Consider the following 22845-nt stretch of genomic DNA (forward strand, 5'->3'; position numbering starts at 1 on the left):
TAAAATATACAAAACGATAATTATGCCTGTTGTTCTGTATGGCTGCGAAACATGGTCACTTACTCTGAAGGAAGAACATAGACTGAAAGTATTTGAGAACAAGATCCTGAGACGAATATTCGGATCCAAGAGGAACGGGAATGGGGAATGGCGGAAACTTCATAACGAGGAACTACATAATTTATATGGTTTACCCAATATTGTTAGGGTCGTCAAGTCTAGGAGGCTTAGGTGGGCGGGTCATGTAGCTAGAATGGAAGAAAGTAGAAACGCTTTCAAAGTCTTGATTGGAAGACCAATCGGAAAACGACCATTAGGAAGACCTAGGCGCAGATGGGAGGACAATGTTAAGATGGATCTCGCAGAGATAGGAATACAAAGTAGGAACTGGATCCAATTAGCTAAGGATAGAAGTCAGTGGAGAACTTTTGTGAATGCGGCATTGAACCTCCGGGTTCCATAGGCCATAGAGTTAGTTAGTTAATAATAATAATAATAATAATAAATTACGTAGTGAAATAGTAATAGGTGAAGATAATTAAGAAATACAAACCCTATAAACTCGACATCTGAAAAGAGGAAAGTCTTCTCAACATCAAATCCACAGGCGAGAATGTCTTTAGCGTTTTCAAAACCCATCTGATGTGCTTCTTCTAGTTTCATATCCTTCCATAAGAACTTCTCGTCGTCCGTCAACTGAATCACTAAAGGCACGTCAAACACATCTTGTAACCATCTATTAAATTTAAAAAAAAAAAAAAGAAAAAGAAAAAAAACGGAACATTAGAATCTCCAGACTTAACACGAAAAACTGCTGTATATTTTATTCACGGGCTTTCCAAATACTAATAAATATACACTGTCTTTAGACAATAAGCAGGAAAGGATGGAACACACACGAGTCTCCATTTAACTACTCTACTGTGGAGGCAGAAGACCCTCCAACCATCCACACCTTATTTCCTTATGCTGTTTTCACAAGTGGAAGTAGCAATGCTACAAAAATATAGATAGTTTCATTAAAATGTAGGAAATATAGATGTTAATACGAAGAGACGCAAATATATAGGAAATATAGGAGCACTGTAAAGCCTGTATCCCCTACAAAAATAATATAAGTAGAATACTATAGTGTATATTTTCATAGTTGATGTTACACAATATGATGTACGTACAAAGTCTATTCCTCTTTTAGGTGTTTATAATTGAGACATTTGTTTATAACAACAATTTTAAAAGAAATCAAAAAAGTGAAAAATTGCATGACCGGATCGAGAAGTAAATAGCATTCAAATATTACAACAGATTATATTTTAAAGATGACAATTTCCTGTTAACGCATTCGAATATGTAACAATGTCAGTGTCACTATCATAGTAATATTACAAGTAAATTTATTTTAATCAACCTTATTCTAAACATAAAAATAATTGAAAAACATACAAATTTTCTATAATAGATGGCGCTGATGACGTTCCCAGAGAGGAAAGAAATATTAATTAAAGCAGCAAACAAGGAGTACAAGGTGAGCCATTTATGCGTCCTATTAATTTATTTGATTAATTTACAACCCTTTGCTTTCTAGGGTATTTTATGTGTGTGCTCATTTCCATCAGATCTCCAATATATTCCATCATATTTCGATTAGCATTCCAAAGTGATTACTCTATACAATATATTCACATAATCATAAACTATTTTGAAACAAAATGTACGAAGTTAATGGTAAGTGACAGAATTGTTACAGTGTATCCGAACATAACCATCAAAACACTGTAACCTTGCTTGTATCAAGAGAATGGCTTGGCTACAGAATTTCTTCAAAACTTCTTGTTTGTATCTCTGCTGTTTTAATTTGCCGAAACGTTTCAACACTCACGAGTGTCTTTATCAGACGGGTGTGAGAATGAGAACGAACGCTTACCTAATAATCTGAAAAGACAATTGAGAAAAAAAAAATCCTATTGCAGCATCTTATTCATTTTCCTGCCAAAAGAGCCAACGTTAGCATAGTATGTGTTTCGTGTTACTAAGTGATTAATTCTTTGACCTGAAGTAAGGAAAATACGTCCAACCATCTTTTATTATGGTAATATGAAAATTTTGTTTAAATTGTACTGGTTCAAAATATAGAACGGGTTTCTGTAAGGAACTCATCCCAGGCGTCTTATTGTTCAATTAACGGGATATTTCAATGGAAAATCTCGGTCTTCATCGGTGGATTTCTACATCTACCATGAAACATAAACCAACTCGACATTTCTTAAACTTCAACTTGGCATTTCTTAAACTTATCTATATCTTAGTTATTAAAGTTTCATACTGGCAGCTTTTGCTGTATTAGTATGTATCGTTTCCTTCACAAGAGCATACTTTTCCATATTAAAAAACAAAAGTTGTAACCACACAGCTTTCAAGAGTTGTATACAGTTTTCAGTGTAGATAAATTGGAGGCAGCTCCATATTGGTATATGTTTAATAAGTTTCCTTTTTTTTCTTTCTTTCTTTCTTTTCTTCCTCTATGTACTACCAATGAAGACGGAGGTTCTTCGAAACAATCTGGTCAATTGAACAATACGAAGTTTTAGGTGCGTTTTTAACATTTGCAACGATAACGTTTACGTATATTTACTTAAAGGGCAAGGAAAATAATCCGATACCTTATGATAACAAAGCTTATGGCCAGACTTGGTTAAACGAAGTTTAAAAGGAACCAAATCGTTTAATTTATTGAAATAATTATCGTACTAAGTTTTGCTGGTTATTAACGTAATATTAAACGAACTGGGACTGCAATATTTAATTGTGTATGTATGTGTGTTACACATTTTAATCATGCTTACAACAATCTTCCCAAGTTGCTTTTTAAATACTATGAGTGCCTTTATAAGAATGTGATATATTTCAAAACCAGTTCTTCCGATGTCCCAAAGCTTTGGATACAAGCAGCAGAGACTAAGAAGTTTTAAGCAAAATGTTCTTTAGACGCTGTTGGTGGCTCCAATGACATGTAACCCGATTGGAGCTAGATTTCAATGGATGGACTGAATTTTTTGGATATTTCAAAAAATTCTTCTGCCGGCCATGCTTTGGGGTGAAGAAAGAGTGAGAAGCGATTAGAGGAAGAAAAAGTAGTATCTGATACGTAACACGAACTTTGAATTAACTTATGTTAAAAAGCATTAATAAAAGGAAACATTTATCTTTTTCTTTTCTTTTTAAAATTCGGTAAAGAAAGAAATAATGAAAGAAGACTGTAATTGTATAAATCTGAATTGTAGTTAAAAGATAAGAATTAAAGCATGTGTTGAAAAAATGAAATGAAATCTTTAAGTTTAACGTCCCACGGTTACGCCGGTTAGGCTAAAGGAGACGGTGATAATGAGAAATGAGTGAAATGGTGGAATGATGAAAGTGGGAGGAAACGGGAGAACCCCGAGAAAACACACGAGCACGGTGTTTGTCCACCACAAAGTCCACACGGCGCGAGCTGGGATCGAACCAGGGACCCCAAGCACCGGAGATGAACGCTCTACCACTGAGCCACCGCGCACCCCTAAAAGCATGTGTTGAAATAATAAGAGAAAGACAGCTGTATCATATCCCTACTCAGACTCTAGCACCCAGCGTTCGTAAGAATAACCAACTTTATTCTGTGATACGTAACACTTCACATTATGTCGTAGTATTCTAATATCACAATAGATTATGTTCTAAAAAGGTAATTTACTGTTAATGCATTCAAAGAAGTTACAGTGGTCACTATACTAGTAATACTAGAAGCAAACTTATTAATCATATCTTCTTCTAATCATAAAAGTTAAAAAAGATAAGAATTTTCTACAATACATTATTGTTTAACAAATAACAAAAAAACGTAGTTTTTGAAGAAGCCATTTTTTTTAAACACCGTGTGCGTGGGTTTTCTCGGGGTTCTCCCGTTTCCTCCCACTTTCTTCATTCCACCATTTCATTCATTTCTCATAATCACCGTCTCCTTTAGCCTAACCGGCATAACCGTGGGACGTAAAACTCAGAGATTTCATTTCATTTCATTTCATTTTTTATTTTTTTGGTAAAGCTTAGAAGTGAATTACGGTAACCACAACACCTATGTCATTTTCAGTTTAGCGTCGCTTTCAGTAGCGAGGCTCTGTGAGACGTGGACATTAGTGTTGTAAAATTTCCGGAAATTTTGAACCTGTTGGTAAAAAAGTTTTTTTCCGGTTTCTTTCCGGAAAAATTGGAAAAATTAGGAAAATAAAAATTTTTGTATTAAGTTAATTTTACTAGTAATAAAACAGTTCTTTTTCGAACGCGTGAAAAATGTCAGTTGAGAAATTTCAATATTGGGAATATGTAAAAAAAAGAAGCATTCGAAAATAAAACTATCGTAATCATTCTTGAAAACTAATAGTCTGCACTCATTTCCTTTATGTGCTTTTTAGTCGTTTATTCGAGGTTGTACATTAATTACAGAACTTCTACAGTTGCATACTCATCTACTATCATGAAGTGTTTCTGTTGCAATAAATAGGGCTTTTGAGTGAAACTGAGATCTCAATGTGCTCTTTGATTTGGTGGAATTTGCTTAATTTTAACCAAATTACTTCTTAAACGAGAGAGCAGTAAGCAAATTTCACTAACACTCATGCACTGAAACATATAATTACTGTTATTTAATATTCTAATATAGACTTTTATATAAACTCTATGTTCAAAATTTTGTATGTAAACAAATGCATGTTTTCTAATGCGACCATGAAAGTGACTATATTTGTAACTTAACAACTCTTGAACCACCAGACCGATCACGATAAAATTTTCAAAATAGATGTGGTTCGGGCCTGGGAAGTTTTTTATCATTTCACTTTGAAGTTGCAATATGGAGGAAGGAAGGGGGAAATATATCGAAAATGACCTATAATTGGTGTCGAATCTATTTTCGGGGTTGCTAAGGTGAACAGTGACACTTCCGATGTCGCTTAAATCCAAATTCAGGCCCACAAGTTGGGTAGGAGAGATATAAATATGATTGAAAATGTCCGATATTAGTGTCGAATCCATAGTTTTCGGGGTCCCTGAGATGAACAGTGACACTTCCGATGCTATTTAAATCAAAATTCGGCCCCTATTCGTACTTCTAAAGGACGAGGGTGACATGTAAAAGTAACTGAAAATGACCGATACTAGTGTCGAATTCGTAGTTTTTGGGGTCTCCAAGTTGATTGGTGATAATTTTGGTGCCCTTTATGTCCAAAATAAAAGGTATTCTCCCCGTGCAAAGAACGGATATTCTGCTAGTCTTTAAAAATATCGAACGGAAGCTTCACATGTTAAATTCTTTAATATATTTCTCGCTACTCAAATTTACGCACTTGCGGGGTATGTGTGTGTATGTGTAAATAAGATCACCTATTTTTTTGAGTTGTTTCAAAAATATATAAAATAATAAAGAGAGATTTTAAGCAGAAATCAGAAAACTAAAAAGTAAAATTAAAACCTGTTGCTTTAAGTATATTTTATGCTCGAGAAACATAGTGTATATATATATATTGCAGACACGTTACAGCAAGTAAGCTTAGCATCACGCGAAGAAATAGTTTTTAAATTATATTTTCCGGTTTTGGCAATATTTCTGAACAAAAGATTTTTCTAATAGGTTCAAAATTTCAGGAAATCTTACACAGCACAAGGAAGATACGTATCTCCATAAAATATATATTTAATTGTAACATACCGGTATTAACTGACCCCGTTATTTTAACACTTCCCTGCCTTAAAGCGGGAACTTCATAAGATTTTTTAAGATAATTTAAATGCGTCTATATTAATTAATCCAACTAGGATCATAGTTTATTTTGTAGCCAGAACTCCATTCTATCACGGAGCTAACTTAAGGGAGTAATGCACATATATTTGTTGCCACAAATTTTCCTTCTTTTAATACAAGAAACATAAGTACTCAATGATATTAACTGGAAAAAAGCAAATAAAAATAGTTTTCGTTTTAAAAGCATAATGCAGCACAATACTCAAAAATTTTAATTTTTCCCAAATTTTTCGTTTTTTTTTTCCAAGCTCGGGAAAAAAATGGTAAAAAACTTTTTTTAACCCAAAATTTCAGGGATTTTTCCAGGCCTTCACAACACTAGTGGACCTACAGCTTAATGTGGGATCCGGACTACATGAGCTCTCGCTGAGAATTCAACCCGGGAATTCCACGCTAAAGGCGTGTACGCTAGCCTCTCAGCTATGAGGGAACTCCACACAACACCTATCAAGTTGAAACTGATACTAAAATAATATCATCATTAAATCTTCCATTATAAGACTAAGAAGACGATAACACACTATATATGTATTGAGATATAGCTTAAAATGATCTTAGCTCTTAAATTTTAACTATAATATTGTACTAAGATATATAAATCGATAGATCAAACAGGGCTGAACAAAATTAGATTCTTGTAAGAAGTTTTTCCACAACACTTACTTAGTAAAAATAAAAGGTATTAAATGTCCCATGTGCATAGCCAGCGAAGAAGGACCTCTTCCTGTATATAAATAAAATGGTTTCCCTTGTTCATACTGCGTCAGAATATTGTTAAGATCTCGATGTGAAAAAAATATCCCTCGTCGCAGGAAACGATGCGCGCGTTTTCCTGTTACTTTCTCGAATCTCTCAATCAACGCTTGGTCTATCTTGGAACAACCAAATCGTTCTGCAAAGAATGAGAAAAGAAATTAACATTTTTTATTAAATGATCCCAATTACGGCAAAAAACAAAATTTCTATTAAAAATTATACCCTGTTGATTCATTAAATTAATTTTGCCACATATTTCAAGTATTACACAGGATTTTTGTGTGTTTTGAGACTGGAAAATCACCTCAGCCACTTGCTACAGACATTTACAATGATCGTGCAGACAAAATAGTAACCACGTTAGAAATTACTAAAATCTTCATAGATTAGAAATTATTAAACTTAAAATCTTTATTTTATATTTACATCACTAACTAATTTATGGCCTTCGAAATCAGGAGGTTCAATGCTGCGTTCACAAAAGCTCTTCATTGACTTTTATCCTTAGCCAACTGGATCCATTTTCTATTTTGTATTCCTATTTCTGCGAGATCCATCTTAATATTGTCCTCCCATCTGCGTCTAGGTCTTCCTAATGGTCGTTTTCCTATTGGACTTTCAGTTAAGACTTCGAAAATGTTCCTATTTTCTTCCATTCTGGCTACATGACCTGCCCGCCTGAGCTTCTTACACATGGTGAGCCTAACAATGTTTGGTAACCGGTATAAATTATGTAATTTCTCGTTATGAAGCTTCCGCCATTCCCCATTCCCGTCCCTCTTTGTTCCGAATATTCTTCTCAGGATCTTGTTCTCAAACACTTTCAGTCTACGTTCTTCCCTCAGAGTAAGTGACCCTGTTTCGCAACCATACAGAACAACAGGCATGATTTTCGTTTTATATATTTTAAGCTTCAAATTCCTCGACAGAATCCGCGACGACAAGAGATTTTGAACTGAATAATAACACGGATTCCCATTGAATAACTGAATAATTTATCTTTACATATCTTTAATTTTTTATGTAAATACATTGGACAGTCAGACACTTTAAAACGTCCCGAGCTCCTCCGTGGCTAAGCGGTGAGCGTACGCGCCTTTGGCGCGGGAGACCCGGTTCAATTCCCGGCGGGAGCTCATGTGGTTCGGATTCCACGTTAATCAGTAGGTCCATGTCTCATATAGCCTCGCTGCTGAACGGGACGTTAAACTCAACTTTAAAACGTCCCATGTTTATGTTCCGGGACTAAGGGGAACAGTGATAATGAACATGATGGAATAAAGAAAATGGAAGGAAAACTCCGAGAAAACCCACGCATACAGTGTGTCCATCTTACGAAAAGTACCAGTTACCTTCCTCACTAATAGCTACGATTAAGGAAGCTGGTAGTGTAACATTAGTGACTTTTTCTTATACCGTAGATTCCACTTACGTCTATGTACTTACTACAGTACGATTTGTGTAAAGAACACGGAAAAAAGTCAAAATCTTATCTTGTACTCCTCACTTCCATTTGTGTTTAAGTCATTACCCTCACAATATTTCTATCCTTTTTGGAATCATCCTTAAGCACAGACGTGATGCTAGCCGGAATCTATTTTTCAATTACATTATTGTATCTGTTCAAAACGTGCAAACAGAAAAATACGTATCAAATGTTCCACGGTACACTTCTTTAATTCCATTCACCATTTCTGAGTTTTTGTGTACACAAACTTATTGCCTTAATTTCTGTAAAACATACAAATTACTCAATTAACCTGTTCAGAGCTCTGAGTGCACAGAGAGTCACCTATTCCATTATTTTGCAAGCCCGTAAATACGTTTAATTAACCAATAGCGGAAGACAGAAAAACAAGTTACAAAAATTAAGGTAACAGGATTGTTTGCATAAAAACTCAGAAGTAATGAACAGAATTACAGAAGTGTAACGTGGTATACCGACACATTTTGAAGAGATATAATAATGTAATCAAAAAATAGATTTCGGCTAGCATCACGTCTGTGTTTGAGAATGATTCCAGAGAGGATTGAAATATTTTAAGGATAATGACTTAAACATGAATGAAAGTTATGGTTAAAAGGTAAGGTTTTGAAAATGCATACCCTACAGCAATTTACTAAGAGAAATAGAGAGTTCAACATAAACGTACATGGAAATATGTGAGAAAAAATAGAATGAAAAGTAAACGCTTCAAACTGAATCACGTACCTGAACAAATAAGAACAAGAATACACACCAATCAGCGCGCTGGGTCAACAGGAATATATTTCAATGCCTTATCACATTTGATAATCATATTCATTTATTTAAAATTGCATTCTAATGCCTAGAAGAAAGGCGGTGTAGCATTCAAACAAGAAATTATATTTATTGCAAACACAATTCCTGCATCGGTTCATGTCTATTTTTAGCTAAATAAATGTACATTTTATTACCTTTAAGTTTCCTGTGATGATGTGTTATTGCTAGCTTATGCACAATGGCTGGGAAAACTGTATAGGCCCTCTAACAGATTCTTTTGTCATCAATTTCAGGTGAAAAAAAAAGTCGCACAAATTTTAAAAACCATTTTCAATAGGTTACAATAGGTTCAATACCCTATTAACGTAACTTGAATCCGGTGCACTGACCATTACGTTAAAATCAACCCTCAGCGTTCAACATATGTGTATAGATCAAGAATATGGGCTACTATATAACGATTCATCTCTAGATTAACAACACTGGAACACGTATGTTATCTACGAAATAGACTACTAATGACGTAAAACTCTTATTTTATTTGTCCAATTATCAATTCTCACTAATTATTTCTGCATAAGGGGTGACTCGCCAGGAAGCGTGAGAGAGTTTTGTACCATAAAATATGACTCTAAAATGCCCTGGGAAATGCATAGAAGTGCTAGAGAATTGACACTGTGTATTACTGCTCTTCCTTAAAGTAGATTCCATAGTAATGACACTTACATTGATTTCTACCATGTAACTTTACTTGAAGTGCGCCGCATGCACAAATACGTTCCTTACATCTTACTTACTGATTATTAATTATTACATTTTACCTACATATTTTCCAAATAACACACTCATATTCTTCATCTAAACCGAATTTGACCAATCGTTACGAAGTTATTCACAAACTGATATACAGTGTGTTTCAAAGAAACACCGACAACGTTTGGGAGGTGATTCCTCACACCAAGATAAGACAAAAAGTATTGACCAACCTGGGTGCACAAATGCTTCCTTTCGGAGTTATAGGCTGCCGAAAATATGAAAAAAAAAAAAACTTTAAAAGGCTCACAGCTCCAAAACTATGGGACCTACTGTAGTCGGATCAAAACTTCACTTAGGAATTAATATATGCCCTATCCAAATATCCACACGTTTCAGAACCCTGTGGCACTTCCGCAACAATTTTCATAGAGGTAGTTGATGAGTACTTCGAATTATATGCACGTAGCCAAACTGCCTCTTTAAAAATTGTTGCGTGAATACCTTAGGATTCTCAAACATTCATTTTTGGATAGTGTGCATATTAGTTCCTACGTGAAGTCTTGATCTGACTACGGTAGGCACCACAGCTTTGGAGTTATGAATCTTTAAAATTTATTTTTTCATGTTTTCGGCAGCCTATAACTCCGAAAGGAAATTTAAGCATCAGACGAACAAAAAAGATAATAACTGCCATCACTGTACGATGACTAATTACGGAGGAAAATGAACTTTAAATCTTGGACTACATGGAGGTACGTAGTAAGGCTAGATTTGGTAAACTAACAATGAAGCATAAAGTGTCAGCGTTTCAAACCCTTGCCTTGTGCACCCAAATTGGTCTATACTTTTTGCCGTATTTTGCTGCCAGGAATCACCTCCCAAACACTGTCGGTTTTGTTTTGAAACACCCTGCATATATTACGTACAGTCGCCAGTACTAGTGTATATACTAGTGTTGGCGACTACTAGGTTATCGGGGGGAGGGGGGAGATACATTTGTAGAATCTACAGAAGAAATATGAGCTAATCTTTCACAGATGGCTGACTCGTATGAGACCCATATGGACCTGTTTCCAACATTGTATAACTAATTAATTCTTGTTATTTTAATATTCCTTACACATAATTACTCCTGTTTCATTTCCCTCCTTTACTTCTAACTGTTAATCACAAATATTTCTTATTTTTATGCTTTCTTTGCTCTAATGAGTCTGCAACTATAAACAGTTAAGTGTTGCAAACTATACTAGATTCCACCTTTTCATCAGAGCACTTCGTGCCTCGAAGCCGCTCCTCTTCACCCACTCGCCAACTTGCTGCGTTGTCACTTCGTCATAAACGTAGACTTAGACAATTCGTGTAGCTACTCGTGCGAGGGAGAGAGAGCGATCTGGCTGAGGCTCTGCTGTGCATAGAGTGATCGAGTTCGATTCAACTGTAATTTATTGAGCGCAATGATTTGAGATCCACTTTATAGAAAACTGAAGGTACTTTTCTTATGAAATGCTATGTAATGCTCGATAAGGAATTTAATTCAGTTAAGCAAAATAAGACGCTATAAGGAGAATTAATTTTGGTTCTGGGGGCAAGAACGAACGAATAAATACAGCACCTTTCTTGGGTACACCCGCATAAAAGCCAATTTATAATATGTAAAGTGTATATGGGAATCAGACACCGGTCAGAAAGAGAAGAGAAATAATAATAATAATAATAATAATAATAATAATAATAATAATAATAATAATAATAAATGTATCCATCCTAAATTCCCCTACTTTCATTAAATCTTGGGGACTGGCTACGGGCCTGGATGGTTCACAATTCATCATTTCTCTAATTTTGCTTTTCGAGAATCGAGAAATCCAAATGTACAAAACATCATTTCTACTAAATTAGAAAAAAAATGTACTTACAAATAGCAGCTATATTGATCACTGTTCATCTATTGATTCGTCCTCTTCCAAGATATCCACACCGAGATCATCGCTGCACTCACTCACAATTTCTTCATCACTTTCGTCGTCAGTTTCCAAATTAACCACTACACGGTCATGCAGTATTTCAGCAAGTCCGTCGGTCTCCCACATATAATCCTCAACTTTTGTACGTGGTGTACAGCGTTTTTCCATTGCTCTGGCGTGATATTTTGTACAGCGTTTTTCATCAATTGTTCTGTATCAGCCAATTTAAATTTCGAGTTACGCGCCGCGATTTCACCGTTCACAGACGCCCATATCAATTCTATCGGATTTAACTCACAGTGATACGGCGGAGTCCGCAATACCTCATGTCCGGCACTTTGAGCTATCTCGTCAAGCTTATACGTCACGTGTCGAGTACGCTCACGATCCACTATTTCAAGAAGTTCACATTTATTCAGAGATGAATCCCAGGAAATACGTTTTTCGGTCAACCATTCTTGAATGTCTGCTTTTTTAGTTCTTTTTGTCGGCACTTTATCACTTTTCTCCGAGTGACTGGGGGCATTATCCATCACTATCACAGACTTAGGGGGAATATTAGGAAGTACCTTTCTTTGAAATATTTTTCGTATACCCTGGAATCCATTTCAGAGTGATATTCTTGGTTCTTTTTATCTTTTTGGCCTCGAAAAATCAGTTCAGCGCCTGGAACAAAACCATCTTCTGATCCTGCATGAACCAGTATCATCCTTCCTCCCTTCCCAGAGGGAGCTTTCGCTCCCGTTGAAAGACCCTCTCGCCAAGCTTGCTCCGCAGATTTTATTTTCGTATCAACCCACCTTTTGTTTTTGGTGTGCCCCTGATTCGACCAAGTTTCATCCGTATAAATTATTTTTTTACACTCATGCCTTGATTTTCTTATGGCTCTTAGGTACCTATGTCTCCAAGCAATAATGTCTTCCCTGTCGATTAAGAGCGAATTTCTTTTATTTCTTAAAAATTTAAAACCCATTTCTCGTAGTAGGCGGTACAAAGTGGATCGTGAAATGTTTGGGAGCTGAAGGTCATTCTGCACAATTTCCAACACATTTTGCACTGTTCGGAGTTCATTCTTTCTGAAAAATTCATGTACTTTCCGCCTTATAGTTTACCGGGTAAAATTGTAAATGTCAACACGTGTCATTCGCTTTTCACTTTTTCTGTCTTTGCGTGGGGTTTCTAGTCTCCCGTTGTTCATTAAATGCTGCTTTCTTATATCATATACAGTGGATTTTGCAACGAGAGTGGCCGCAGCAGTTTTATCCACAGCTTCCCGCACAGAAGTTTTTCTTCCCCCTTCCTGTTCTTGTGAGCGGAAATATGAATAAACATTAAGAATAATTTGTCGCTCTTCACTTTTAAGAATACGCTTTTTTTTCCTCCAATCTTATAACATTCGGGTGACTGCACAGATGTTGATGGTTTCATTATTTACAATTAAATATTTACAAAAAAACAATACTATATACAGGAAGCATAAAAGGGAGATGGAACACAAACACGAACACGCACACACACACAGCAAATCTTGAGACGATACACAATTATATACATACACAATCACACGACAATAACTTAAACTCTGCAAATAGAACTTCCGCACTAAAAAAAACAAATAATGTATATATACACAGTACAATTGATATATTTAAATAAATATTACTAAATATTTTCCACGGATATAAGCAAAGTAACGAGGCAATAGATCGCTTTCTCTCGAACAGTACAGTGGCTCTTCAGCGGTCGTTGACATTTGGCAACAAAGGTTGTCATCCTCTCATTGGGGGTGGATGAGTTGTAGTGTTGCTTACTCCTCTTCTTCAGATCCTCGTATCTATGACCAATGAATCGAACTCTGGAAGCCCCAAATGAATACAAGAAAAGATACAATTCTACTGTTCTTAGTCATTTGGAATCGTATCATCAATTCCAATATTTGAAAACAACGCTAACGGTAAGTTTATTACTCCCATAGCGCTAAATGAAATTCATATGGCAAATTCATCATAAGACAGCAATTCTCATGATAAGCATGACACGAAGGAATACACTCTAAGGTAAAATTCGTTTGTTAGGTTTTTAAACGTCTTTAGCCAACAGCGAGACTATATAGAGAATGGACTTACAGGTTAAACTGCAATCCGCGGGCCGGACTCGGGCCTACAAAGCATATATCACTTCGGGCCAGGGCCGGGCCGTAAATTTTTAAATATACAATCATATTTTTCGGGCCTTTTGGGACCTAACTTTGTAAATGTACTGTACAACGATATTTATTGGACGTTTGGACCGTTCTTTCTGAAGAGCTTTTAAAACAGAACTGCAAAGTTAAACTTCTAATTGCTGTAAATAAATAAATAAAAAAATACAATTTTGAGTAAATTATAAAGTTTATGTAATTCGGGTTTATTTCGGGCTCCTTTAATTACCACATGAGCTCGGGCCTAAATGCTAAAACATATTTTGGACTCGGGTCGGACATCACATTATAAACTCACGAGCCGGGCCGGGCCCGTGCTAAGAATTCAGGCCTCTCCCACGTGCACTGAAGGCGAGTGCTCTGAAGTAACGAGGGTTCCCTTAGATGAGTTATTTTATTTCCTTATTTAAAAATGGCAGAGTTATAAAATGACATTTTCTTTCACTCAACCATTTCCACAATTTTTATTTATTTATTTATTTATTTTACAAATTCATTTTCAAAGTACACAATGATTTTTCACCAGGGGGGAATGGACAGATAAGAGAAACAAGAGAACGTGTTATAGATGTAAAACTATATAAAGAGGAAAAGAGAAAATAATTAAAGAAATACGTCTCTTTCATATATAAAGCTTGTGTTGTGAAACATCATGTTGACGTTGACTTCAGTAAAAATCTTGATTTGAAGACGTCCGAATCAAAAAGCACTTGAGCATCAGACAAAACTTTTCAAGAGCAGCAGAAAAAAAAAAAAAAAAAAGCTACAAGTGGAATCAATGCTTTCTTATGTAAACGCGATAGTTTAGACGCGTTTTTCGAACTGAAAGAACATTTTCATAACAAAAAGGACTTGATAAAAATAATAAGACTTGAACAGCAAGGTGGAATTTCCTTTGAAGAGGGTATTAGCCAATAAGTATCTCTAAGAAATTTAAATTTAGACAGTAGGTAAGTAGGTTTATTAGATTTAAGTTATTTTGTATAAAATGATAAGAGCGTGAATACGAAGACACTATTCTTGCTGTGGATAACAGTGGATCTCGTAGCAAAAGGTTTCTTTATAAAGTGTGAAAAGTTCTGCAGAAAAATAACAAGAACATTTTTCACGACAAAATCCCTTATCTGCTGAAAACCTGAAAACAAGTGCAAAAAGGAAAAAACAAAAAAAAAAAAAAAAAAACGAATGGAAAGTCCAGGTGCATACTAATAATGAAACTATAAATGGAGTACAAATTAATTTTTCGTTGCTCCGCGGACTCCCCCGAGTGGTCGCGGGATCGATTCCCGCCGAGAGCCCACCTTGAATGAAGTGGTTCGGATCTCACTTTAAACTGTAGGTCCACGTCTCTATTAGAGACCTGCACGGGCCGAATTTTTCGGCCCGAGCCCAATCCAGCCCGAACGTACCTAGGCCCGGCCCAGCCCGGGCCCGAAAAGTTTTGGAGATTTTCGGCCCGAGCCCGGCCCGGCCCGATAAGTATTTTAAAATTCTTGGCCCAAGCCCGGCCCGGGCCCGATAAATTTTAAAAGTTTTTGGCCCGACCCCGGCCCGATAATTTTTTTAAAAAATATTAGCTCGAGCCCCAATCTTTCTCAAAATTTAGTACTAAATTTGACCTAACCTCAGAAACATTTACTAAACTCTGGTTTACAACTTGACGCTTGCAACCTGGTACCATTGCCTCCTAGAACTTTGCCTGTCATCGAGAGAACAAAAACTCCACTCCCTGTAACAAAAATCTAACTTAATTGATTTTTAGCATAAAGTGAAGATGGCAATATTGTTTAGCGACAGGCAAAACATTCCCACCCCTTCTTGTTATATTTTGAGTTCAGTGAAGGTCAAGGTCAGAGCTCAATTTACCGCATAATGCCTGCAATCCTCTATAGTGAAAGTGGAGTCGCTATGCAACACAAACTGTAAATAACTATTGCATTCTTTGTAACATTTTCACGGACACACTTCTTCAACGTTTGGTTTTATTCCAATTATCGTTTAACGAGAGTCAATAATTATTAAAGAATTGCAATTGATCGGCCCCAGCCCGGCCCGACCTGAAGAGAAATCACTGTCGGCCAGCCCAAGCCCGGCCCGGCCCAAAGAAATAACAGTGTCGGCCCGCCCAAGCCCGGCCCGGCCCAAAGAAATAACAGAGTCGGCCCGCCCAAGCCCGGCCCGCGGGCCGGGCCGGGCTTCGGGCCAGGCCCGGCCCGTGCAGGTCTCTAGTCTCTATATAGCCCCGCTGTTGAAAAACGACGTAAAATCCTAAACACTTTCACTTTCAGCTGGTATAGCCTTGGCTTAGCACTCGGGAGATCATGGAATTAAATCACGCGCCAGGACATTAGGTTTTACTCACTCAGTCAATGGAATTATCTTGTGTCATTCATTGTGCACCCTTTGAAACCACATATGCCTCCGAAAAGTTAAATAATTTTAACTTCTTCGTCGTAATTTGAAAAGACGCTGACTATAAGTGCTCTAAATTTGTCTGAGCTCTTAGTATTTTCGAATGTGCTGAACGAAAATTCAACCAATGTTATTCTCAGTAGTGGATATTGAGACAATCATGTTTGTAAACAGACGGAGTTGCAAAGCCTTGTGTTAAAAAAAAGAAAGCGACCAAACAAAATAAGGAACACATTTCCTTCAGCGTCCTATTTTCTGTAAAATTTGTTTTTTAACAAGCTTACTACACGAAGGGTATTCTTGAGCAGATTTACTAAATATACCGTAATTGTACAGACTTGTATAAACTTCGAAAGAACAAGTCCGCTGACACCCATGGAAATGGAATTGACAACACTGAGCAGCTTAAAGGGATTTTTACCATGCCATTTTGATTTTCTATTTGTCCGAAATTAAAAGCGTAGCGGCATTTCAGATTTGGCTTGGGGGGGGGGGGGGGAAAGACCCCTTGATATAAGTAAAATTTCGCGTTTTTCACTGACTTATTACTATTTTATTGATAAAATCTATATAAATCTCAAACTCAGGGGGGAAATGCCCCTCCCTGTCCTCCCTAAATGACGCCCCTGAATTAAAATCCGTTTTCTAGTATTTATAGTTGAGTATAAAGAAACATATTAATTTTGTAATTGAAACTTTTTAAAACATGCTAATTAAATACAAGATAATTAATAATTAATCACTAATTAAAGTTTTTACTTTTCGGCCCAAGGAAGGAAATTCAAAGCACCAACCCTGCAGAAGACGATTAATTACTTTTCCTGTATACGATAAAATAATTTGCAAAGCTTCATTTACCAACAATCACACTATATTTCATTTTAATTTCTTGATCCCCTAAAAATTCTATTAATTCAATTAAATATTAAGTGACTGTGTGTAAATGATGCTTTGTAAATTATTTTATCCTATAGAGGAAGAGTAACTTAGTCATTATTTGCAGGGTTGGTTGATTGAATTTCCTTCGTTGGGTTTCAAAGTAAAAAGTTAAATTATTAATTAATTATTATCTTGTAATTATTTAGCATATTTAAAAAAATCAATTACAAAAATCATAATATTATGTACCTTCTTATTTGCAATTATAAATACTAGAAAATATGTTTTAATTACGGAAAAGAAAAAAGAAAAATGGCGAAGCTACAATCCCCTTAATTTTCGTATTTATTATTTTCAATAATAGAACGTTAATCAATAATATCCTTAATCTATTTACAAATTGTTGTCACAAACATATAAGTTTTCGAAAACTCATATAATTGATAGCGAACGTAAGATGACTTGGAAGAAAAGTTGCTGAATTGGATACACTGTCGTTAAACAGCGCTGGGATTTTCAGCGAGTCCTTTGCCAGTAGCAGACGAAAACCGAAGTGCTCGGATCAAAAGGTGGTCACAAAAATAAGCACTATTACGAAATAAAGAAAACAACAAATCCTTATCCTCCCATTGTCAAAAATCACAAAACACCAACGAAATTACTTTTTATCTGTACCAGGGTGCCATACAAAGAATACGTTTCTCGAGCGACAGAGCGGCTAAGAGTACCATGCAGAGCCAGCTAATACCGTAGACAATGTCTCTAAGCCTTATCAAAATATATCGGTATCTTACTTCTCACATGTATAATAAGGTAGAAATGAGAAATCCAAAGTCTGCTCTTTACCATGTAGTACTTCATAAGTAAGGTATGATAAAGTGAAATGCTATGTAAAAGTAGTGTACAAAATGATCATACAAATGTCACAAAGCTCTGCCACACACAAGGAATTTATCTTATGCAATATGAAGTGTTTTTTTTATTATCCTCGCTGTTGACTATTTTGAACATAATAATTTATTTAGTAATTCTCAATTTGGCTATAGATCCGGACTAGGTACTGTTAAGGCTGCTGTCTCACTTTTGGTAAATTGTATTTCTGGGTTGGACAGTAAAAACTTTGTTCATGTAAAACTATATGATCCGTCGAAAGCATTTGATACGGTGTCTCATGATATTTTGTTACAAAAACTAGAATTCTATGGTTTTGATAATGCAGCTCTGTCACTTCTTCATTCATATTTAAATGGACGATATCAGAGGGTTGTTTATGAAGGGGAAGAGTCTAACCTGTTGCGTGTTAGACACGGAGTACCTCAGGGATCTATTCTTGGTCTGATTCTTTTTATTATTTATATTAATGAACTTCCATACAACGTCGCTTCACCCTTCGTTAATAGTTATTTGATTGTTGATGATCTCAATATTTGTGTTAACTCACGACAAAAAGAGTCAGTACAGTCTATATTAGACATCACCTCAGATATTATTAAAGACTGGTGTACTTCCAACTTGCTTTGTATTAACTCTGATAATATCAAAGACTTGGTGCTTACCTACAATAACAAAAATTCGAATGCAGAACTTAAAAAATATTCCGCTCTTGGGGTTTTTACTTGATGATCACTTGAACTGGGACGACCATATCCTTAAGGTGGAATCTAGAGCTAGTAAAGGAGTTTATCTAATACGTAGATTAAGATTGTGCGTAAGTTTAAAGGTACTTAAAACTGTTTATTATGCGCAAATTCACAGTCATTTAAGTTATGGTACAATACTTTGGGGTCATCAGTCCTCCATCAAAAGCCTATTGAAAATACAAAAGATATATGTAAGATTGATGCTCGGTCTCCCTAGTCGTGCACACTGTAGGCCAAACTTCGTTAAATTAGGAATTTATGACAGTGCCTGCAATTTTCATATACCAATGTTTGCTTTACATCAAGGAGAACTATCATATTTACAATGAATTAGGGTACTCTTATACTTATGAAACTAGAGACAGGAACCGTTTAGTATTATTTAGATGTGAATATAGTAAGACACAAAAGACCTTTTACTATATGTCAGTTAAATTTATAATTTTATTTCTATATTTTTAAGAGAACTTCCATTTCTGGCTTTTAAAAAACAAGTACAGAAATTACTTATTAATAATTGTATATATAGGTTGAAGAATTTTTTGAACTCAAAGTTGATAGTTAAAATATCTGCGTCTGTTATGCAGTGATCTTTGTTTATATTATGGTATGTTATATATGTAACACTAACATTTTCAACTTCTATCCATTTCTGACGGCTGTAATACATCTGATGTTCTCAGATGGTTCTGCAATAAAATTTATTATTATTATTATTATTATTACGAATATCCATCGCTGACGCATATGTTCCCTACAGACGCACCTATCACAAGTTTCCCTGGTCACTTTTGTCCTGACTCCGCTAAATAAAATTTGTGGTTCTTAGTGGTCAAAAAGATGGTTTTGATTTTTAAGTTGGTCCATGGTTTATGCACTGCAATTATTATGCCATATGCCACATTCTATATTTATACTAAGCCCTCCTAAAGTTAATCTGCACTCATTGAAAGATGCTCCCTTCCGCTCCAAAATGTATAGCACGGGTTATTAGGAAGGTCGACTGCTTTATACTTGAAATCATGTGTATCATACAATCTTAACGTTTCGATATAATTCAAATTTCAGGTTAAGTTCCGCAGATGCAAGGGCGTCGACTTTTCTGTAAATTTGTGGGGAGGGGGCATTCAGATGCACAAGGCATATATGAAAATTTTAAGACAAATTGCATTCAAATTACGCCAAATAGTGTATATTCATAAATACAATTTGGGGGCGGGGGCAACAAAAGCTTGAGGGGCGGCCCCGCACGATTGGCGTCCTTGCGCAGATGGGCCTACAAAATTACAAAATTTACACGAAAACTGATATAATTATATGAAATTTAAGCATCAGACAAACAAAAAAAAGACGATAACGGCCATCATTATACGGTACTACGGAGGAAAATTAACTTTAAACCTTGAACTACATGAAGGTACGTATTGAGGTTAGATTAGGTAAACTAACAATAGAGCATAAAGTGTCAGCGTTTCAAACCCCTGTATTAGTAATTAATCTAAAAACGTGTGTGCACTTACAGAATCACCGCAAAGCTATCTCACACAATAGCCATGTGTTTTTATGCTATATAAAGTATTTTCACTATTCTCATTCTTCCATATACCCACTATGGCTGACACGCCTGCTACCTATGGACGAGCTATAGTGCAGATTGCAGCAGGAGGGCCTGCACGGTACCTTGTCCGTAGGAACCGGGCGTGTTAGCGACAGTGGATATATGAAAAAATGAGAATGAAAAAGTGTTTTTATTGGACACTTAGTACAACTTGAGGGTTAATTCTAATTGCAGAGGACCAATACAAGCCATGAAAGTAAATACGACGTAATCTAACCTAACCTAACTAAATTAGGCTATAGTTGTCTAAAAAGTATGGATTATTTTTAAAATCTGGGACTCGTAATTAGAATTTATCCCAAGTTGAATTGTGTTTATGAACTGTAGTTTCAAACCCATATGTCTACTGTTTTCGATATTTCCAAATACGAGTTTGCAACACTGAACATTTGAAAGATTCTATTTTGCGCAGTAATATAGTTTAATAATATATTAGCGAAATACAATTACAACCTAAGTAGAGAAATGAAACAAGTGTAACTGTGAGTAATGTATACTAACTTAACAACAAGCAATTAGGAAAATAACGTTTAAACTAGCTGTATGTTCCTCTGGTCAAAGAAGTCATCAGTGAAACCTTGATATTAATTGCTCTTCCTCTTACGCATAATTGATTGACACGAGTCAGTAGTCACATTACGTCACATATAATCCAGAATCGATGTAGCTTGTTTTTTTTTTTTTTTTTTTTTTTTCGTAATTATAAGAATATATCATGAAAATGTAAATACCAGATTTACGATGTTTATACCAGCACTATTCCTTCACAGAAAAAGTAACTTACTTAATAACTTGTCGTAATCAACTCCAGTTTGGCATTTGCTAGCAACATTCCATGGATTGACAATATCTTCATCGTTTTCTTCCTTTGCGCCATTTACATCCTCTCCATGTATTTCGAGATCTTTTACTTGGTTAATTATTTCAGAGGACATTTTAATTCGCTATTCACCTAAACAAATACGTATGATGCAATACTGCTGAGCTGACACAATCCAAAACCTTAACGTGTACTTCACTGCGGAGCGAGAAAGTCGATTGTTTTTCTTTTTCTTCTTTTACGACACAGAATAGGATTAATACGTTTTCCTCTTCTAAAGTGTTTAATATCAGATCATTTTGTATAATACGTGCCATGCGTACCAACCATGACAAAATTTGCGGGAATTAATTCAACGCAAAATATGCAAGCAATTTAGTGTTACGTTGACTAAGCCAATTGCGGAATAACGTATATGAATGTACAGATGTCATAACAAAATCGTTACTCTATAATAATGTACAACTGAAAATTGTATCAGGGTGTAAGTATTAATTATCACAAATTATGAGTACAGCAACTCAAAGAAAGTAATGCAAATCATTTTAACTATTATAACTTGCAAAGCTAATATGAACCTATTCATAAAAATCACATAATGAAACAAATTGGCTGGTATATCCCTCAACTACCCTTAATGAAATGTGATGATATGTTCCATTTAAATGTTTACAAGAGAGGAAAAGTGAAATGGCTAAATTATCCATCTGAAAACGAGAAAAGCATATAAGCATACTGTTATTGAACCAAAGAAAAGTATACTTCTGAAAAAATTGACTCATCTGTCAATAATGCAATTATAAATGTAGTGGCCTGGAATATAATTAATTCTGTAACTGGAGAAATCGGGATTGTGTTTATCCTTTTCCAGAAAATGTTAATAATTATTTCGAGATCGTAGTTAAGGTACATAATAATATTGACAAACCTGATGTATCGGCTGTCAATCCAATGAATCAAAGTATAACTTTTATACAAGCTGTTTTTCTATTTAAAAAATATATCTCCACTAGTTGTTTTGAATATAGAAAATAATTTTAAACCTTCGAAAATATCGATTGTTATGAATATTCAAATTACTTAATTAAAAAGTTATTTATTGTATTGTCTTGTAACCTAGCTATTACGTCAACTAATGTCTAATGCAAAAAAATTTTCCTCCAAGTTTTAAAAGTATGTAAAGGTAAAAAGTACGTAAAGCAATATTGTTCATCCATTTATCGATCCATTTCCTTGAAACCAATCTTTTCAAAATTTCTCGAAGCTATGATGTACATGCAGTTACGTGATTACCTTGTTGAACATGATAGACCTTATGCAGAAACGTTCTAAAGCGTGATTAGTACTAAAAAGATCGACTAACATGTGTTTCCTGCAGTAGTCAGGTCTGTAGTATGACGCTAATCATACGTCAAAACGACTTTGCATAAAGCGGGAAGTAATTAGCGATTCAGAGTTTGATTTTATAACTCCGCTATTGCCGATCCCAAGCCCGTATGAGAAAGGAGGAGAGTTAGGCATTAATTCCCTGTAAAACAAGAAGTCTGCAGACCAATAGCCAGACAAAGTTGAACCCCTAAAGAAGGCAACACCTTCATCACGATAGAATACTACGAGCTGATAACAAAAGAACAGGGAAATAGAGAGCCGGTTTGGACGGTCTGATAACAACAAGGTGAGAATTAGGATATATGAGAATTTTGGAACCTGGAATGTTCGAGG

The 22845-nt window shown here is 35.5% G+C and overlaps 1 protein-coding gene across 1 annotated transcript in view; it reads right to left on the minus strand.

Moving 5' to 3' along the window:
* The window catches only part of TrpRS (Tryptophanyl-tRNA synthetase), a 51548-nt gene extending 30193 nt beyond the window's left edge, over positions 1 to 21355 (minus strand). The window contains exons 1-3 of the mRNA XM_081730098.1: positions 21088 to 21355; positions 6497 to 6725; positions 554 to 736 (exon numbers count right to left, since the gene is read on the minus strand). Coding sequence (XP_081586224.1) covers positions 554 to 736; positions 6497 to 6725; positions 21088 to 21238 — 563 coding nt within the window. The 5' untranslated portion in view covers positions 21239 to 21355. The remainder of the gene's footprint in view (positions 1 to 553; positions 737 to 6496; positions 6726 to 21087) is intronic.
* Between the last annotated feature and the right edge of the window lie 1490 nt (positions 21356 to 22845).

Source organism: Thermobia domestica, chromosome 11 (genome assembly GCF_964235325.1).
Source record: "Thermobia domestica chromosome 11, izTheDome1.hap1.1, whole genome shotgun sequence".
Classification (NCBI taxonomy): Eukaryota; Metazoa; Arthropoda; class Insecta; order Zygentoma; family Lepismatidae; genus Thermobia; species Thermobia domestica.